This window comes from Choloepus didactylus, chromosome 3 (genome assembly GCF_015220235.1).
Source record: "Choloepus didactylus isolate mChoDid1 chromosome 3, mChoDid1.pri, whole genome shotgun sequence".
Lineage (NCBI taxonomy): Eukaryota > Metazoa > Chordata > Mammalia > Pilosa > Megalonychidae > Choloepus > Choloepus didactylus.
This window is the reverse complement of record NC_051309.1, coordinates 214279522-214301351: the sequence shown is the minus strand read 5'-3', so window position 1 is coordinate 214301351 and position 21830 is coordinate 214279522. Positions and strand designations below refer to the sequence as shown.

The 21830-nt window shown below is 38.8% G+C and overlaps 1 protein-coding gene across 1 annotated transcript in view; it reads right to left on the bottom strand.

The window, feature by feature from the left end:
* DCTN6 (dynactin subunit 6) overlaps positions 1-21830 on the bottom strand; it is a 63648-nt gene that overhangs the window by 9229 nt on the left and 32589 nt on the right. The window contains exons 3-6 of the mRNA XM_037831287.1: positions 13516-13621; positions 11362-11450; positions 6364-6411; positions 5167-5309 (exon numbers count right to left, since the gene is read on the bottom strand). Of these exons, the coding sequence (XP_037687215.1) occupies positions 5167-5309; positions 6364-6411; positions 11362-11450; positions 13516-13621 (386 nt within the window). The remainder of the gene's footprint in view (positions 1-5166; positions 5310-6363; positions 6412-11361; positions 11451-13515; positions 13622-21830) is intronic.

Below are 21830 nucleotides of genomic sequence, written 5' to 3'. Positions count from 1 at the left end.
ATATCGTCTGGTTTTTTCATATGCTTTATAATTTTCTGTTGTTTTTGGCCTCGTGGCATTTGCTGAACTTGATAGAGTTCTTTTAGGGTTTGTAGACCTATTGAAGTCCTTATCTCTAATTTATCAGATCTACAGCTTCGTGGAGTACACTTTCTCTAACTAACCAGCAGGTGGCGTCCACGAGCCACCTGTTCTCCACAAGCCAGTTCTCCCCTGCTTAGCCTTTTTGGTGAGTGGGGGAGTGAGTCTTGTGGGGTCCAATTGGTGTACCAAGCTTGCGTGTGTAGTTGGTGTTGCCTGCCCTGTATATGGGGCGTGTTTCTGGGCAGTCAGGGAGGGGGGGGGTGGCTCTAACAATCAAATCTCCCTGGTGATCCTAGAGTTTTAAAGCTGCTGCAATAGTCTAATCCTTCAGTTCAGTCCTGCCACAGTTTGTCTCTGCCACTGACCCACAAGTCCTTGGTATTGGCGTATGGCTCCTGAGACTTGCAAGTGGGCCCCTCTTCCAGGCTGTGCACCCTGGGTCCTCTGTTGAGGGATGACTGTGCTATGTCACAGGTGAGTGCCGTCCCCCCAGGGCAGTTCTGGGCTGCTGGGCTGTGTCGGGAGGCTCCCAGTCTGCTGAAATGATGGCTGAATGGGGCTTTGTTAATTCACACTGCTCTACCTTCCCAACTCTGGGACAGTCAGGTGAGGTTGCAGGGAAGGCTAATGTCCACACCCAGTTTTGTGGTGTGTGCCTGTTATTTGAAGCACTTCCGTCACACTGGGTTGTTTGGGGCAGTTCTGGGCTATGGGGCTGGCGATGGGCAGGAGTGTTTCCTGTCCACCAGGATGATGGCTGTGAGCGGACACCCCCCTTTTCTTGGGAAGTTGTGGTGTTTAGTGAATTTTCTCAGCCACTGGATTATTGCGTTTTGTTTCAGAGCTCTCCTAGTTCTGCTCTTGACTTGATCTGCCCAAATAGCAAGTCTTTGAAGCTTTCTGTATTGGGCTTCTTAGAGTAATTGTTTTAGAAAAAGAAAAAAGGATTAAAAAAAAACAAAAAACAACAACAACAACAAAAAAAAACGGGCCCTCCTCAGAGATCTAATGGGTTATTGAAGTGCTAAGAGACAAAGCTACCAGGGCCATTAAGGAAAGGTCCACAGGGCAGAGAGATCAGCTTTTCTTCAGGATTTGCATATGCGCCTCAGGGCCCTTCCCCTTTCTATGTTCACCAGAACTCCAAAAATCCTCCGCTTTTATTTTGGAGTTTTTCGTGTTGTTTTTTTTCTATGACTGTCTCCTCTCTGCTGGGCTGGCTGCTCTCAGATTCTCTGGTGTCTGGTCTCAGTCTATCTATGGTTGGAGTTTGAATCAGCAGAATGAGTTTCTGATAAGGGCTGCCACTGCAGTTCTCCCTTCTCCTTCCTGGAGCTGACAGCCCCTCCTCCCCCGGGACTGAGCCTGGCAGGGAGGGGCGCGGGTCCCCTGGCCGCAAAAACTTACAGATTTCGCTGATCTCAGCAGTTCCACGTTTTCATGAGTGTTGTATGAAGTATGCCCAAAGTCAGATTGCTCTGTGGTGTCCAGTCCACGCAGTTCCTGGCTTTCTACCTACTTTCCTGGAGGAGTAACTAAAACATACAGCTCACCAGTCTGCCATCTTGCCCCGCCCGCCTACTTCATTATTCTTGATCTTGGTTATCAGGAGGGAATAATTCCTTAAAATACAGGAAAATACCCAAACACACTTGCATATTCATATGCTGTTTATAATCAAAGCTGTGTTAGTAAACTAATAAGATGGCCCAAAATGGAAATCCAGTATAAATTTGGTAGTGTCATTCCTTATCTTTGAAGACTGATATTTTTAACACATTTTATTGAGATATATTCACACACCATATAATCTATCCCAGGAAGACAATCAGTGGCTCACGGTATCATCATATAGTTGTGCATTCATCACCACAATTAATTTTATTACATTATCATTACTCAAAAAATAAAAAAATAAAAATAAAAAAGAACACCCAAAACATCTCATATCCCTTATCCCATCCTATTATTTATTTTTGTCTTTATTTTATTACTCATCTGCCCATACGCTGGATAAAGGGAGTATCAATCACAAGGTTTTCACAATCAAACGGTCAGCTCATAAAAGCTATATAGTATACAGTCATCATCCGGAATCAAGGCTACTGGATTACAGTTCAACAGATTCAGGTATTTCCTTCCAGCTATTCTAATACACTAGAAACTAAAAAGGAATATCTATATAATGCATAAGAATCATCTCCATAATGACCTCTTGACTCTATCTGAAATCTCTTAGCCACTGAAACTTTATTTTGTTTCATTTCTTTCCCCCCGTTTTGGTTAAGAAGGCATGCTCAATCCCACGATGGCAGGGCCAGGCTCATCCCCGGGAGTCATGTCCCATGTAGGGGGAGGGTAATGAGTTTATTTGCAGAGCTGGTTTAGAGAGAGAGGCCACATCTGAGCAACAAAAGAGGTTCTCTAGGGGTGACTCTTAGGCATACTTATAAGTAGGCTTAGCTTCTCCTTTGAAGGAATAAGTTTCATAAGGACAAGCCCCAAGATTGAGGGCTTGGCTTATTAAATTGGAGTCCCTAATGCTTGAGAGAATATCCAGAGTTCCCCAAATATTAAACTTCCCCAGTTTAATATTTCCACATTTTTCTCCAGTCCTTCAAGGGGACTTTATAAATACTCTCTAATTTTTGCCCCAAATACTCTGGAATGTATCAGAGTATTACATTAGCCTGTACAAAATAACAAAATCTCGTTCCCTTTTCTAGTTTCCATTTAATTATATTGTTTAAATAAACTGACCATACAGGTTAAATTAGATAGTGTGCTACAGAAAATTTAAATTTTGAACCAAAAAAGCATCTCTTCCTTTGGTCTCAAACAGAAGTTGAAGTTTCAAAATACAGTCAGTATCATCCTTTATCCTATATTCTGATTTACCTTAGTCCTAACCAAATCTGTTTCATTCATATCTCTAATTGAAGTCTGATCTCTTTTTCAGCTTTTTTAGCAGTTGCTGTATGGAGTAATGCTGATTTAGAGAGCTGCAGAATTCTAACTCGGAGTCTTGGGTGTCACACAGATACCCAAATTCCAGGGAACCACCAGGCTACACACTGAGCTACCAGGCTACTAAATTCTGAGAGCTCAGCATCTCAGAATTTAGAAATAATAGTTAAAACTTGGGAATAGATGTGACTAGCTTACAATCTAGGAACCTTTACAATGAGCCTTATTGAACATTCTGTACTCAACCATCGATTGCCCATCTCTGCCCACATTCTATCCCCTAATAATCTATGCTCTCGAATTCAATTCTCAGTGCTCACTCATTAGAATTAGTTTATGTTAGTGAGGCCATACAATATTTGTCTTTTCATTTCTGGCTTATTTCACTCAACATAATGTCCTCAAGGTTCATTCACCTAGTTCCATGTCTCACAATTTCATTCCTTCTTGCAGCCACTCAATATCCCGGTTCTACCTATACACCACAGTTTGCTCTTCTGTTTATCAGTCGATGTACCCATAGGCCACACCCATCCATCGCAAATCATTAATAATGCCACTATAAACACCAGTATGCAAATGTCTATTTGTGTCTCTGCTTTCAGTTCTTCCAATTATATATCTAATAACAGGGTTGCTGGATCATATGACAACCCTCTACCCAGCCTCCTGTGACCCACCACACTGCCCTCCAGAGGGACTATACCATTCTACCTTCCTACCAACAGTGAATAGGTATATCCCTTTTTCCACATCTTCTCTAGCACTTGTACCCCTCTGTTTATTTTTTAAACAATTTTATTCACACCACATATAATCCATCCTAAGTGAACAATCAATGGCTCCTGCTATAATTACATAGTTATGCATCCACCACCACAGTCCATATAAGAACAGTTCCATTTCTTCTGCAAATAAAGAAAAGGAAAAAAAGAATTTAAAAAATCAAGAATTAAAAAAAAATAATAAAAAGGGGAAACAAAAATGACAAGAATCCCATATCCTCCCTTATATCTCCCTCTTATTGACATTTAGTTTTGGTATATTGCCTTTGTTACACTTAATGGAAGAATACTACAATGTTACTGTTAACTATAAACTCTAGTTTGCATTGCTTGTATTTTTTCCATATACTTTCCCATTTTCAACACCTTACAATGGTGACATTCATGTGTTCTCCCTCATGTAAAAACTTTCTTATATATTTTATTTAATCACCATCATTGTTCACTCTGGGTTTTGCTAAGATATATATAGTCCCAGTTTTTATCCTCTATCTATCCTTCTGGTGTCATACTTGCCCCTGGCCTTCCTCTTTCAACCATACTCACACTTAAAGATTGACATTTAAGGAGAGAATCAGTATCGTTTGGTGATGCATCTTCAATGCACATGCCGGAGACCAGGAATAACATCTGTGAATTCTTCCCATTATCAATTTGTCATTGCCATCTTTTTACATTTTTGATATTAACTTAAAGATTGGATAGTTATACTGCAAATAAACCCCAGTTGTAGGAATGTTTCTCTGATGCTTTAAACATTTGCTTTTTAAATAATGAACATGCTGTCCTGTTAAAAAATGATGGGGAAAATTAACAGTCCTAGAAGTAGCTCTTTAAAAAGAGCTTCTACAATTAAATGCCAAGGATCATCCTGGATGGGATCTGAGGATGGAGGAGAGGAGGCTCAAAGAGACACAGTTGGGACATAAGAAACAAAGAAAAAGGAAATATAGAATCTAAGCTTTGTATCAATGTTGAATTTCTTGAACTTCTTAGCTGCGCTTAATGAGACTACATAAAAGAATGTTCTTATTCATGGGAAATGTATATGTGAATTATAGTGTTTGTTCAAGGATGTGGGCAGCTTGCTCTTGTATGTTCAGAAGACAGAGCAACAGATGACAGATAATAGATAGGGAGGGACGGAGGAAGGGAAAGAAAGAAATGGTGGCATGACAGGATGTTAAAGTTGATGGATCGGGGTATCGGGAGGGGGGTCAGGGTATGCTGGAGTTCTGTGTATGGGTTTTGTACTGTTTTTGCAACTTCCTGTAAGTTTGAATTTATTTCAAAATAAAAAAAAAAAAAAAAACAAAGGAGGTCCTAGTACCTGTGGTCGCTCAGTCTGCACCCGACGAAGGCAGTCTGCTCCATAGATCACCATGTTCTCAGGGATGACTTCAAAAGTATTCAGGTTGCAACAGGCCCCGATGATGCAACCACTCGTTAATATTACATTTCTGCCTACATATGCTGCAGTAAAAACATAGAAGGAATTGCAATTTAAGATATCAAATGATTAGAACACTATTTTTTCCTAAGATGATTTAGGTATAAAGACACAAACTGGCCTTAAGAAAAAAATTAAAGAAAATACTTCAGAGTTTGTATAGCATAAATGTAGGCAGCACAGGCAGGAGTTCAAGATGGATTTGAAATAGAGCTCTGCTGCTAATTAGCTGTGTGACCTTGGGCAGGTGGCTGTAAGTTCTTTCAGCTCAAGTTTATCTAAAACATGGGGAGACCACCACTGATAAATGTAAAGTGCTGAGCAAAGGTTTAACACATAATAAGCTTATAACAAATAGGTAACAATGATGATAATAATGATATTGAAAATAATTGGCAATTCAACTTAAAGTAAAAACCATTAAGTAGATTAACAAAGTCTAATTTCATTATTATTAAAAAGCCAACATTTTCTTTCATGTCTATCGAATAAGAAAGATAAGCCACTATGCTAAATGAAAGAAGTGTCATTTTTCAGGTTTTTTCTGGACTCTAGTGGGACAAGTACTTGCTTTGCCATAGTGGTGGTGACTTTAGATGACCCTCTCCCTGGCTCTGTTTATTATAAGTAGCTTATATTTGTTTCTGATTGGCTAGGGTAAAGCAGTTCTGAAAGTAAAGAAAACAAACTGCCAGAGAAACTGTGATCTTTTTTCTTTAATTCTACAATAACACTAATCAACTAAATTGTCATAGGTACTAGTATTTAGATATTTTTTGCAGATCTTTCATCTGAACATTATCGTTTAATTCAATCCTGATTTAAAAGTACACAGCTGAATTTTTAATTTAATATATTAACCACATTACCAGATAATCACATAACAGTTTAGGTTCCTTAAAGGCAAAAAAAAAATTAGTCTCACAGCTATTTCAGTCCATTTCCAATCATACCTTCCTTCCAAGCCTTGCTATAGTTTTTCACCTTTCTACAATTTTTACTCAGGTGGTTGTCCCAGGACACCACAAAGAGAGAGCACGTAATTACTTTTCACAATAAAACTCTGAAATACTTTACCTTTTGATTCAATAACATTATTATCTCCCATTTTCATGGCTTGGGAATCTGTATGCCAGAGTTAAGTAAATAGTATAAATATGTTTCTCTTGTTTACTAACTAATACAATATGTCCTTATACAGTAGTGTGCAGGGGACAGAGGCATGGGAAGGGGTATGTAAGTTTTCCCTCTGCTCAGGGAAATCTGAAAGTAAATTTTAAAATTTCAACATAAACAACTCCAAGGATGAATAAATGACTTTTATATTTTTTAAAGAAATGCACACCTTTACACCCCGGCTTTATAAGTATAACATATTTTCACAATTGTTTTTAAAAAATTAAAGCTATCCATCACACAATCACTTAAAGATAACACTGTTAACAATTTGATATGTTTTTAAATTTAAAAGAAAAAAATACAATTCCCTTTATATAGATGGGAATCAAACTGCAAAAAAAATAAAAGGTTTGCAGCTCACTTGATTCAGTTCAGCTCAATTTGCAAGCATTTTTCCATGTCATTACAATCTTTAAAAACATAAATCTTTTTTTTTAGAGAACAGTTTTACTCCTTTTTTTTTTATCTTCATTTTATTGAGATATATTCACATACCATGCAGTCATACAAAACAAATCGTACATTCGATTGTTCACAGTACCATTACATAGTTGTACATTCATCACCCAAATCAATCCCTGACACCTTCATTAGCACACACACAAAAATAACAAGAATAATAATTAAAGTGAAAAAGAGCAATTGAAGTAAAAAAAAACCCTGGGTAACTTGTCTGTTTGTTTCCTTTCCCTATTTTTCTACTCATCCATCCATAAACTAGACAAAGGGGAGTGTGGTCCTTATGGCTTTCCCAATCCCATTGTCACCCCTCATAAGCTACATTTTTATACAATTGTCTTCGAGATTCATGGGTTCTGGGTTGTAGTTTGATAGTTTCAGGTATCCACCACCAGCTACCCCAATTCTTTAGAACCTAAAAAGGGTTGTCTAAAGTGTGCATAAGAGTGCCCACCAGAGTGACCTCTCGGCTCCTTTTGGAATCTCTCTGCCACTGAAGCTTATTTCATTTCCTTTCACATCCCCCTTTTGGTCAAGAAGATGTTCTCCGTCCCACGATGCCAGGTCTACATTCCTCCCCGGGAGTCATATTCCACATTGCCAGGGAGATTCACTCCCCTGGGTGTCTGATCCCACGTAGGGGGGAGGGCAGTGATTTCACCTTTCAAGTTGGCTTAGCTAGAGAGAGAGGGCCACATCTGAGCAACAAAGAGGCATTCGGGAGGAGGCTCTTAGGCACAATTATAGGGAGGCCTAGCCTCTCCTTTGCAGCAACCGTCTTCCCAAGGGTAACACCTATGGTAGAGGGCTCAACCCATCACACCACCAGTCCCCTATGTCTGTGGTCATGTTAGCAACCATCGAGGTGGGGTAGGCCAATACCCCTGCATTCTCCACAGGCTCCTCAAGGGGGCACTACATCTTTTTTTCCTTGTGTTTCTTTTTTTTTTAACTTTCCCTTCTTTTTTAAATCAACTGTATGAAAAAAAAGTTAAAAAAAAACACAAACATACAATGAAAGAACATTTCAAAGAGACTATAACAAGGGAGTAAGAAAAAGGCAACTAACCTAAGATAACTGCTTAACTTCCAACCTGTTCCTACTTTACCCCAAGAAGTTACCTAATATAGCAACATTTCTGTGAACTTGTTCCTACTATATCCATCAGAAATTAACAGACCATAGTCATTCCTGGGCATCCCCAGAACGTTAAATACCTTATGTGTTCTTCTTGGATTATTGTTCCCCCTTCCTTAATTGCTCTCTATTGCTAGTTCCCCTACATTCTACATTATAAATCATTTGTTTTACATTTTTCAAAGTTCACATTAGTGGTAGCATATAATATTTCTCTTTTTGTGCCTGGCTTATTTCGCTCAGCATTATGTCTTCAAGGTTTATCCATGTTGTCATATGTTTCACGAGATCGTTCCTTCTTACTGCCGTGTAGTATTCCATCGTGTGTATATGCCATTTTCTTTATCCACTCATCTGTTGAAGGACATTTGGGTTGTTTCCATCTCTTGGCAATTGTGAATAATGCTGCTATGAACATTGGCATGCAGATATCTGGAGAACAGTTTTACTTCTGAATAAGCATATCCAGACTGCCATTTTGTGAGTAACTTGCAAAAAGGGGATTGTAAAGACAGCAATTCCACCTTATTTATACAGCTAAGCAGCTACAATCCATTATATACATATGCTCTCAAGATGCAGAGTAAACTGTTGTGCCATAAGAGGTCTTGCCAGTGCTATTTACTGTACACTTTCACAGTTCACCCAACCTGGGCACTGAGGCAGCCATCTGCTTTAGCTAACTGCCTTCATCCTAACAATAAACAGAGTAACAAAGCTCTTATCTCTCTGACAAGCAACAGGTTATAGCTTGGAGAAAGGAGCCTAGGTTAAACTCCCTGGTATTAGAGTGCTATCTTCCTAGATGTTTACATTTCAAAGGAATGGCAACCCAGACCCTAAAAACAAATTTCTGGGTTGCAAAGTTGACAAGCTTACTTAGCTTCTAAACACACACACACACACATGTGCGCGTATATGTATATTTATATATGTATATATATATAAAAACATAACTTTTAATTATCCCTGTAATGATTGCCTGTAGCTTGATTTATCTAAATATTTTGCTATTGTTGAATAGTTAGATTTTTTCCTCCAAATATCTTCTATTATAAAATGATGTTTGATGATATCCTGAAAAGATTTTACTATCTTTTCAGAGTACAAAAGCAAGTGAAAGATTCCTTCATTAGCACACATTTTATAAATATAGTATTGGTCAGTTTAATTGTGTTTTGCTGCTCTTTCTCTTACTAGACTGTAAGAATCCCATTTGTTTCATCCACTAAGCTGTCTCTTTCTAGCTCAGCGCCTACTATGTAGTTTATGCTCAGGAAATATTTATGGGATGAGAGAGTGAATGAATGATAGCAGGTAAAAAAAATAAAAAAAGAAAATAAAAAAAAAAAAAAAAAGCAAGTGAAAGAACTGGTAACACTCTGGGAAAAAAAAGAATGAAATATTTTCAACCCCACTCCCATACCCAATCACCATTTGCTTGTGTCAGACAATGTATTTTTTTTTTTAATCTTCATTTTATTGAGATATATTCACATACCATGCAGTCATACAAAACAAATCGTACATTCGATTGTTCACAGTACCATTACATAGTTGTACATTCATCACCTAAATCAATCCCTGACACCTTCATTACCACACACACAAAAATAATAAGAATAATAATTAAAGTGAAAAAGAGCAATTGAAGTAAAAAAGAACACTGGGTACCTTTATCTGTTTGTTTGTTTGTTTCCTTCCCCTATTTTTCTACTCATCCATCCATAAACTAGACAAAGGGGAGTGTGGTCCTTATGGCTTTCCCAATCCCATTGTCACCCCTCATAAGCTACATTTTTATACAATTGTCTTCGAGATTCATGGGTTCTGGGTTGTAGTTTGATAGTTTCAGGTATCCACCACCAGCTACCCCAATTCTTTAGAACCTAAAAATGGTTGTCTAAATTGTGCGTAAGAGTGCCCACCAGAGTGACCTCTCGGCTCCTTTTGGAATCTCTCTGCTACTGAAGCTTATTTCATTTCCTTTCACATCCCCCTTTTGGTCAAGAAGATGTTCTCCGTCCCAAGATGCCAGGTCTAGATTCCTCCCCGGGAGTCATATTCCACGTTGCCAGGGAGATTCACTCCCCTGGGTGTCTGATCCCACGTAGCGGGGCAGGGCAGTGATTTCACCTTTCAAGTTGGCTTAGCTAGAGAGAGAGGGCCACATCTGAGCAACAAAGAGGCATTCGGGAGGAGGCTCTTAGGCACAATTATAGGGAGGCCTAGCCTCTCCTTTGCAGCAACCGTCTTCCCAAGGGTAAAACCTACGGCAGAGGGCTCAACCCATCAAACCACCAGTTCCCTAAGACAATGTATTTTTGATGCTTGGGTTCATGTGTCAACTTGGCCAGGTGATGCTGCCCAGTCGTCTGGTCAAGCAAACACTGGCTTAACAGTTACTGTGGCAGGTTAATAAACCAGAAGGCTGGTTTATTAAATCATCAGTCAATTGACTGCATCTGTGGCTGATTATATCTACAATCAACTAAGGGAGTGTATTCTGCAATGAGAGAACTCAATCAACAGGATTTAATCCAGTCAGTTGAAGAATTTTAAGGGACAGCAGAGAGAGAACCTTCACTTCTTCAGCCAGCCAGCCTCACTGGGGAATTCACTGAAGTCCCTCATCAGAGTGCCACCTCACAGCCTACCCTATGGAATTTCTCTTCAGCCAGCCAGCCAGCCAGCCTCTCTTGGGGAGGTCATCAAACATCAGTTACCAGCTCGTTGCCTGCCCTAGGGAATTTGGACTCGTGCATCTCCACAATTGCGTGAGACACTTCTATAAATCTCATATTTACACATTATCTTCTGTTGGTTCTGTTTCCCTAGAGAACCCTGACTAATAGAGTATTGTTTACCTAAAACTATATATAAAGACTCAAACTGATAACACTATGGCTCTTAAGTCAGGACAGGAGCCAAGATCACCTGGTTTCTGGGTCTACTACACTTAGTCAAGACTACCTGTCAACAAGCTATACTACCCACAAGAGGAACCAGATGTTACCTTCATATTGTTGGACAAAAGGTGGGTCTGTGTGTGTGTGTGTGTGTGTGTGTGTGAATATGGCATATTTCCTTTACTGGGGTTTTCTTTGGAACAGGAGGGTTCATTTTTTGGATATTCTGCAAGTCTTTTCAAAGGGCTAAAAATGTAATTATGATATATATACACATATACACCCAAATTATAAACATATTTGATAAATTATGACAATTTCTACAGAAGGGAGATTTGGGTTTTAAAAGACATCTGGGAATGATTTATCTTAGCTCATTGTAAAGGATACAACAGCCAACTTCGAACACATTATTGGTGCCAATGATCATAGGTTTGGGTTCCGAATCTCCAGCATCAGGGGTGATATTTTCTGGGTGACTGTAAAAAGAAGACACAAATAATCAAAAAATCAGTAATTAATAAGCAAGTCTCCCATTTTAGAATTTGGGTAATTCTCTCAAGTTTTATCTACACTGAGCTTAAAATAAGTAGTTATGTAAGTTCTTTCTTAATCCAAGTGAATCCTTTATCCTCTATGCAGGAGAACATTTGATTTTGAGTTGAAAAAGAGCTACTAAAATACAAAGAAGTCATAGTTGTGTGTAGGATTGCCTTCCTTTGCTATCATTATTTTTAATAATCAACCTTGATTTGTAGAGCATTTTTACGTTTACAGAAAAATTGCACAAATACAGAGTTCCCCTGTAGGCTTTGCCCTCCCCACAGTTTCCCCTATTATTTAACATCTTGCATTAATGTGATACATTCGTTACAACTGATGAACAATTATCAATACATCTTTAGTAACTAAAGTCTACAGTTTACATTAGGGCACATTCTTTCTGTGTATGCTTCTTTGGGTTCTGACAAATGTGTAATGTCATATATCCATCATTATGTATCCTACAGAATGATTTCACTGCCCTAAAAATGCCCTGTGCTCCACTTACTCATCCCTCCCTTTCCCCTCTTCCTGAGCCCCTGACAACTTCTGATTTTCTACTGTCGCTATAGTTTTGCCTTTTCCACAATGTCATTTAGTTAGAATCCTACAAAATGGAGTCTCTCTAGACTGGCTTCTTTCACTTAGCAATATGTATTTAAGTTTCCTCCATGTTTTTTGTGGCTTAATAGCCCATTTCTTTTTATCACTGAATAATACTCCATGGTACAGATGTGCCACACTTTGTTTAGCCATTCATCTATGGGAAGGCACCTTGGTTGCTTCCAATTTTGGGCAATTATGGATAAAGCTGCTATAAACATTCATGTGAAGGTTTTTGTGTGGACATACAGTTTCAACTCCTTTGGGTAAATACCTAGGAGCGCAATTGCTGGATTATATCTTAAACCTATTTTTAGCTTATTTTTTAAACTCAAAGTCCAGAGCACCTTCTCCAGGATAACATAAAAGAACAATGGCTATGACTTTGCCTGCTAAATTTGAAACAAAATCATGCCTAACTTGAAAAACGTCTATCCTTAATACTCATTCGAGATTGTGGAATGTAAACAGATATTCACATAAAATAACTATTTTATGCTATTATGTAGTTAGCTGAAATATTTAGAACATAAGAAGTTTATAGTCTAAAAGGAGGAAGTCATTTTAAAATGGTGAAATGGTGCTTTATCTCTGACATTTGAGTTACTGCAGACCATAGCTGTTAACTGACTCACACTAAAGATATGAAGTATATATATATTAAAGAAACAGCTTAATATAGTAAGGAACTCCCAAATCCTGAGTTGCATTAAGCCAAATCAGTCTCTTTATCACAGTTAAATATCTTCCCAAGGCCTTTCTTACAAATTCCATTCACTATTGCCATAAATTAGGTGTATACTTGAATCTCTTGCCAAAATTTTATCTATCAAGCCTTACAGATGTTTATGAAAATTTCATAGGTATTACAGATTACAGTCCAGTTTACGTCCAGTTTACTAAGATCATGTATGTGTTTATATATCTATCTATCTCTCTCTCTATATATAGATATATATATATCCTTGAAGTTTAAAAATTGCCCCCAATTTTGGGTGTTACCTCTGCAAAACATGTGAATATATATGCTAGAGTTTAGTTTGTGTTTGGGCAAACCAAGAAACCCACCAAAAAGCTTTTCTGGATGGTCAGTACAGTTCTCAGATGTTGGAGGTATTCAGGAAATGTTTGCTTAAGGAATGGAAGAAGCAGTAATATGTGAAGAAAATATTATCACACCACGAGTCAGAGATTCCAGTACAAGTGACCCTTGGACAAGTCTCTTAGCCTTATCCGGTCTTTGGGTTCCTCGTTTACTGTCTTGAAAATGACCCTTAATATTCCTGTAGAATATTGGGCTTCCAGATGTTAGTTGTAAAACGTTCTTATAGATAGCTAAAATTAATAAAAATATTATCTGTGGTCCTTAGTTTGGAGTACCTTGTAAGTCTTACTCACGCATTTATAATAAGGGCCTGTTCTTCTATTAGGTTCCCTTCACCAATCACTATTGGCCCGGCTTCTGCAATAATTCGTGCTTTAGGGTGGATCACCGTCCTTGGCCCTGTTAAAAATATTGTGAAAAGACATTATTGGTAGAGGCTAGGCTTTGGTGAGATGACTGGGGATGGGTGAGGATGTTGGGAGGAACATTTTCTGGGTATGTACCAGGCGCCATGCTAGGGACCTTACAAATGTTATCTCCGTGGCTTTTATCATTAGTAGATAGCATCACACCTCATGCCAAGATGAGTAGAAACAACATAGATTTTGGAGCCAAACAACCCTGGCTCACCTTCCATTTCAAAGCCTCTGTTATCTCAGCTGTGAAATGGGGGTGACGGTAACAGTCTTACAGGGTTCATGGAAGGATTAGATGAGATCGTGTTTGTACATACCATCCGGCACAAAATTGGCAATAAAAATTAATTGCCTTCCTCCCCTTGTCTTGTATATGTAAAGTTCTTTTTGCTCACAGTGTGGAGCTTTCTTATGCTAGTGTACCTCAGGAGAAGTCTTTTTATGAAGCGATTAAGAGGGAATATGAGCAGGATAGGAGTCAGGAAATATGGAATCTCACCTTAGCTGTGTTGCTTTGTTTACCACCTCTATTACACACCTTGCCTAAGATATGATTTTAACCAGTTAAATATCGGAAAGGTTTAAGGGAGGCAGTGGAAGGAGCCAAATGTGATTAATGGAGTCCTAAGGCACTGACAGAGGGAGACTTGACTCCAGTCTCAAACTGATGGGAGGGGAACGGGGTTCCACCACCTGTACCCCATGATCAGGGTGGTAGAGGTGGCACTGCCTAACCAGACATGGACTCTGGAAAGACAGCACATGTCCTGTCCTGACCTTTACTTACTGACAGGCCTCGTGCTTTGGCAGTTGTAAAACCACTGATGAGAAAACACACCCGCCTGGGAGCCTCTTCCTCCAACCCCTGGGTCCCTCCCCTCAAAATGAAGGCTATTTTTATCAAGTGAACAAGAAGCAACTGACTCTGGAAGTAAGAAGGAATGGCCACATGTGCCCAGGGAAGGTGTGGAGGGAAGGGGGACAGGAAGATGACATTGTACTCAATTGTATAAATTGTTAACTTATTCCATAATCATTAGCTGCTTGTGACAGGCAAGAAGCAGTGCTAGATGGTATAAGGAAACAAAGACGAAAACATGCATTTCTGTCCTTGTGAGCTTTTTATCTTGAAAACTGGGAATATTTAATACATTCACTCACAAATATGCTAAAATAAATAAGGAGTTGTTCCTGGTGCCCAGAGAACTGGAAAGAATCATGGTGCAGCTTATTCTTTTTCCAAACAATCAAGAGATGGGGACTGATAAAGAGAGCAGGGGCCCAAAATGGGGTACACAGTCAAACAGCAGTCAGATAGATGATGTACAGTCTGGCAAGAAACCATGTGAGGAGGGCCTTGGTATTTCTCTGTCGCCTCTGGCTCCCCACATTCTCGGCTGCTAAAGTAAAATTTCCCAGGCAAATGATCCTATTTAGGATAGATTTCAGAAGAGAAAATGGAGTTGAAGGAATCTCTGTTCCCAGATTATTGGGACATTTCTCAAGTTGACCATGAGTGTGAACACGTGTCCTTTTTCTTTGTTTTATATACATATAAAAGGAATACAAATTATTACAAAAATTTAAAAAAATTCAAACAAAGAAAAAAGGATAGACCCTCTCCTTATGCTAATCCCATTGTCTAGAGGTAACTATTTTTAAAACTTTGGGGTATATTATTCCAGACTAAAATAATATGGTATACTTAAGATCTGTAAATATCACTGTATGTAAATTATATCTCATTAAAACTTTAAATTAAAAAATGAATACAACTTGAAGAAGAAAAAATATGTACACACTTTTTTTTTTAAAAACTAAGGAGTAGTACTTATTCTACAATATGTTTTTTTTACCTACTGGGTCATGGGAATTTTTCTAAGTAGGTACATCTAGATATGATAATCTCTTTAATGCCTGAGTAGCATTTTACATGGTATCAATACACCATAATTTATTTAACTGATTCCTTAATAATGGGCACTTAGGTGTTACTGCTTTTGGGGAAGAGGTGCTAAAGTGGTGAAACGAACATTGGATTCCTTTGAAATGAGAAATTTCTTCCAGCTGTGCGAACCAATTTAAATCTGTAGTTTATACAATACTAGATTTACATTTTATTTCAAAATATTCTGTGATAAAGGGACACAGTCTTCCTATTTAAGGTCCTTTATAATTAAACCCTATTAGCTGGCACTCAACCCCTTGTCTAGAAAGCGTAGGCTCTGGGCTCTGTCACTTAAAGGATATGTGCTTAATCACTCAAAAGCCTCAGGTTTGTCATCTATATGTACAAAGATGAGATCTAAAACAATGTACCTCACTACTAGTTGAAATGTGGATTATAGCAAATAATGTTTGAAAAAGTAGATCATGGGGTCTGACCCGTAATTACTAAAAATAGAAGGTGTCATCATCTGCCACTAAGAGCTAACAAAAAAACTTTGCCGAACTATGCAAAAGAAGTCATTCCAGTTTGAGGAACATTAGAAAAGGGACTGCTTTATGCTTCTATTCAAGTATCAGGGTATATCTCCTTTTAACTGGGGGGGAGGAAGAGGGATTCACACATTATTGGAGGACAGTAAAAAGATTAAGGTATTTTCTATATCTAGCTTTAGAAATCTTAGGAGGAAGAGATCATGCCTGAGATAAAAAGCACATCTTTTGCCACTGCAAGCCAAGCAGCCAAAGGCACTGCTGGTCCTCAAACTGCGGCTTTGGACAAGAAGCTATCTGAGGGTGGGTTAGCAAAACAGAGACACCCCGCTAGAACCTGGGCATTTCTTTCAAAGTTCCTCTAAAGTGTGACTTTTAAAACAACCTATATTTTCATTTTTCCCTTTAAAAAATGACATAGAGATGTGACATCATCCCTCGAAAAAGCCTCCCCAGAGATGCAGTGAATAAAAGGGCAAATTCCACTTGCCCAAACTCTGGAGGATGGTAGAGACTAGAGAATGACTCCATAAACACTGAATCAAAGAAAGAGAAATACCTCAGGCAGAAGTCCATCCCAGACTGCCATCGGTTCCCATTTCCATCCCCCTCACTTGATCCCACATGACTTGGAGTTGCCCAAAGCCACACAGAGGCAGCACAGCCCTGGGTCCCTCTCACCGTGGACAAGGTCTGTAGAATGAATCACATCAGCAAGTAACAACTCCATACATATCCAGGCACAGGGACCTAAGTCTGCAGAGACCCAGGGTAGACTGTGAGTCACTGAGGAGTGCTGCATGCCAAAAAGCCCTCAGGGAAGGAGAGGCAGAGAGAAGAGAAATGCACCAGGGAAGCTTTGCAAATATAAAATCTAATATTAAAACACAAAAATATGAAGTTAACTCAAATTATAGAAATCCTTTGTACAACACCTATTTGCCCAAACTTATCCAGCCACTTTGTGATCCAACTGCCTTTAGAACCCAGAACACTCTAACACCAGAGCACATGCTTCTTGCTCTGTACCAAGTGGTTTCTCCAAAAACAAAACAAAACAAAACAAAACAAAAACAAAAAACAAACAAAACAAAACAAAACCCTACAAACAAAGAAAAAAAACCCATATTTGCTTCTGTTCTCCTTCTTCACAGGTCAACCCAATTCTGTGCATATTTATGGAACATCAGCTCACGGGGGTTTGCTTTGCCTGGCGCACGGGCAACTTTGCACATATTCACAGAGGCCACAAGGGCGAAGGCTGGAATGGCAGCTTATCTGAGTCTGGGCAGACCTCTTGCGATTCTCCCATAACACAAGAACATGTGAGGCTTGTGAAGAGCTGCTCAGTGTCCATTTCCCATTCACCTTTTTATCTCCCCTGGAAGGCTATCAGGAAACAGTTTCTCTTCGATTCCTGGGTTCTGATGAGATATGGGGCTTTCTGCCACGCCTCCCTCAAAATAGAACTACAGAAATAAAACCACTTAGCCGCAATCTAGAACTGGTTCCTTGGCAATGGGGTACACCCCAACTAATGTTGTAGCCATCTGGCCCCTGTCATTTCAGTGTCATCCTTTGGTGTGTGGGGCAAGGATCATGGGAAGCTGACACCTTTGGATTATTCTACTTTTCACTGTAGGTAAATAATAAACTGTCTAAATCTACACACACACACACACACACACACACACACACACACACACACACACACAAAGTCCTCAGGGAATTAAAAAGAGAGAGAGAGAAAGAGAGAGAGAGAGAGAGGCCGCCATAGAAAGGCTGGTAAGAGCTGCTGTGCCCTCACTCAACCCAGTTTCAGTAGGCTGGACCACGTATAGGCAAAATGGAATTTTCTGTAGTGATCCACTTGTCTGTATTAACCCCATGTGGCTCCCTGGGGTGGGATACACTAACAGGGAAAAAACCAAAGGCAGGAAAGCACTCCTCAAAAGGGGGGGGGGGGTGTTGTTAAACTGAACTACTGTAAAATAGACAGGTAGTAGAACTGTAAAGTGTAAGGAAAATGGAGCACTGAGTGAGGGAGAGAATTTAAACAAATCATAGGATCTGGGGAGAAAATTCTGCACAAAAACAAACAGAACAGACCATGATTCCCAGAGAAGGAACAGAGGAAAGGAAGCCCTCTCCTTGAGGTGAAACAACTGCACAAAAAGTACAATCTTAAAAATTGCAACACATATCCAGGGCAAGAATCAGATGAAGAAGATCTGAGAAAATCTGATGAGTTAAACATGGGATATTCTAAAGGTCTAGAGTAAGGTTAGACCAAACATCAAAGAAGAGCTTTAACAAAAAGCCAATCAACAATAAAACCCTAGACAAGAGGGAGAAACAGACCTTCAGAATTAATTCAACAAAAAGAATCAGATGCCTAGAAATCAGCAAAAATCACAAGCCATATTAAGAAACAGGAGGATTTATTTTAGGAAACAAGTTAAAACTTCAGAGGAGACTCAGAAATTGAAACAACTAATCAAAGATGTCCAAACAACTATCCTAAATCAATTCAAGGAGATGAAGGAAAATATGCATAAAGAGATGAAGAATATTGAGAAGACAATGTGTGGACAAAAGAATATGAAAGTATAAAAAGAAACATAACAGAAATGATGAGGATAAAAGCATAATAGTAGAGATTAAAAACATACTAGAGGCATACAACAGCAGATTTGAACAGGCAGAAGAAAAACTCAACGAGCTAAAAGACAGGACAATCAAAATCATACAGTCAGAAGAACAGATAGAGAAAAGAGAAAAAATTGAACAGTGTCTCAGGGATTTGAGTGACAACATGAAGCTCACAAACATACAGGACATAGGTGTCTCAGAGGGAGAAGAGGGGGGAAAGGGCCAGAAAGAATATTTGAGGAAATAATGGCTGAAAATGACCCAACTCTTAGGGAAGATATAAATATTCATGTCCAAAGTGCAACATACTCAAAACAGAATAAATCCTAACAGACCTACCCTGAGACACATACTAATCAGAATGTCAAATGCTAACGATAAAGAGAATTCTGAAAGCAGCAAGAGAAAAGCAATTCGTCATGTACAAGGGATCTACAATAAGACTAAGTGCCAATTTCACATCAGAAACCATGGAGGCAAGAAGGTAGTGGTATGATATATTTAAGGTACTGAAAGAGAAAACCTGCCAGCTCAAAATTCTTTATCTGGCAAAACTGTCCTTCAAAAATTCTGTTTACAGATAAACAGAAACTGAGAGAGTCTGTCAATAAGAGATCTGCCCTAAAGGGAGTTCTACAGGCTGAAAGGAAAAGACAGGAGAGAGTAGCTTGGAGTAGTATGAAGACTCGGAGATTATCAGTAATGGTAATTAAAAGGGTTTATGCAAAACCAATAGTACTGTAACCTAAATATAAACTCTACTCTTTAATTAATATAAGAATCAGAATACAATTGACCAAGAAAAAGGCATATTTCCTGATAATGGATGTGCAATATATAAAGTGGTACAATGGGACAAAAACAACATAAAGAGGGGAAACAGAGGGATATGGGAACAGAGCTGTGTATGCTCTTTAAACTAAGCTGTTATCTTTTCAAATTGGTAGATTATAGATGTAGGTTGCGTAATACAAACCCCAGGGTAACCTCAAATACAAAAACAGAAACAAGAAAGGGAACAGTCAGATACATTACAAAAGATCAACTATACAGAAAAAGAGGTTGCAATAAAGGAAAAGAGAGACAAAAAAAAAGATATGACATATAAAAACCAAAGGCAACCTCCCCCACACAAAAACAACCCCTCCCCCCACAAAAAATACCCAAAGGACAAAATGGCTGAGGTACATACAGTCTTTACAGTAACAACATTGGATGTTAATGGATTAAACTCCCCAATCAAAAGATACAGATTGGCAGAATTGATAAAAAGGCATGACCCAACTATATTTTGTTTACAAGAGACTCATCTTACACTCAAAGACACAAACAGGTTAGAAGTGTAAGGATGGAAAAAGATATTCCATGTAATAGTAACTAAAAATTAGCTGGGCTGGCTGTACTACTATCAGACAAAATAGTCTTTAAGTCAAAAGCTGTTTTAAGAGACCAAGAAATAATAAAAGGGGCACTCCCCCAAGAAAAAATAACCATCATAGATATTTATGCACATAACCAGGGTACCCCAAAATACATGAGGCAAACACTGGTAAAACCGAAGGGAGAAATATATATCTCTACAATAATAGTTGAAGATTTCAATACACCAATCTCATCAAAAGATAGAACATTAAGACAGAGGAACAATAAGAAAACAGAGAACTTGAATAATATGATAAATGAACTAGACCTAACAGACATATACAGACTACTGCACCACAAAACAGCAGGATATACATTCTTCTCAGGTGCTCATGGATCATTCTCCAGGATAGACCACATGTTTCGTCACAAAACAAGTCTCAATAAATTTGGAAAGCTGAAATCATACAAAGCATCGTCTCTGACAATAATGGAATGAAGCTGGAAATCAGTAACAGTCAGAGAACTAGAACATCCACAAATATATCAAAGCTAAATAACACTCTCTTAAACAATCAGTGGGTCAAAGAAGAAATTGCAAGGGAAATCAGTAAATATCTTGAGATGAATGAAAACAAGAACACAACATATCAAAATTTATGGGATGCAGTGAAGGCAGTGATGAGAGGGAAATTTCCTCCTAAATGCTTATGTTAAAATAGAAGAAAATGCTAAAATCAAACACTTAAGTGCACACCTAGAGGAAATAGAAAAAAAAAAAAACCCACAAATTAACCCCAAAGCAAGCAGAAGGAAAGAAATAACAAAGATTACAGCAGAAATAAATGAAAAAATGAGAATAAAATAGAGAGAATTAAAACCAAAAGTTGGTTTTTTGAGAAGATCAATAAAATTGACTAATCCTTAGCTAGACTGAAACAAAAAAAGTAGAGAAGACGCAAATAAAATCAGAAATGAGAGGGGGGACATCATTACTGAACCCACAGAAATAAAAAGGATCATAACTGGATACTATGAGCAACTGCATGCCAACATATTAGGTAACCTAGATGAAATGGACAAATTCCTAGAAACACACTGTTCCGGTTTGCTAATGCTGCCATTGTGCAAAATACCAGAAATGGATTAGCTTTTATAAAGGGGATTTATTAGGTTACAAAGTTACAGTTCTAAAGTCATAAAAGTGTCCAGACTAAGGCATCTACAAGAGGATACCTTCACTGAAGAAAGGCCGATGGCATCTGAAATACCTCTGTCAGCGGGGAAAGCATGTGGCTGGCAACTGCTGGTCCTTTGCTCCCACGTTGTGTTTCAAAATGACTTTCTCCAAGATGTCTCTGGGCTTCTCTCTTCGCTCCTCTCTCTCAGCTCCTATGCAATCTTGCTTCTTTCTCCCAGGGCGTTTCTCTCTAAGCATCTTGGAGTCCTCTCTTAGCTTTTCTGGGGTACACTCTGGGCTTCATCTGTTAGCTTAGCATCTCCAAACATCCCTCTGTCTGCATCTCCAAGTGTCTCCAAGCATCAGCATCAGTGCCTGTGTTGGCTCCTGAGCTCTCTTAAGTACTCCAGTGGATCCACTCTGAATGGGCAAGGTCCACACCTCCATGAAAATAACCCAATAAAAGGTTCCACCCTAATCAACAGATGAATAAGTCTGCCCCCACAAGATTGCAATAAAGAACAAGACTTTTGTCAGGGATACATTCCACCCCCTGGAC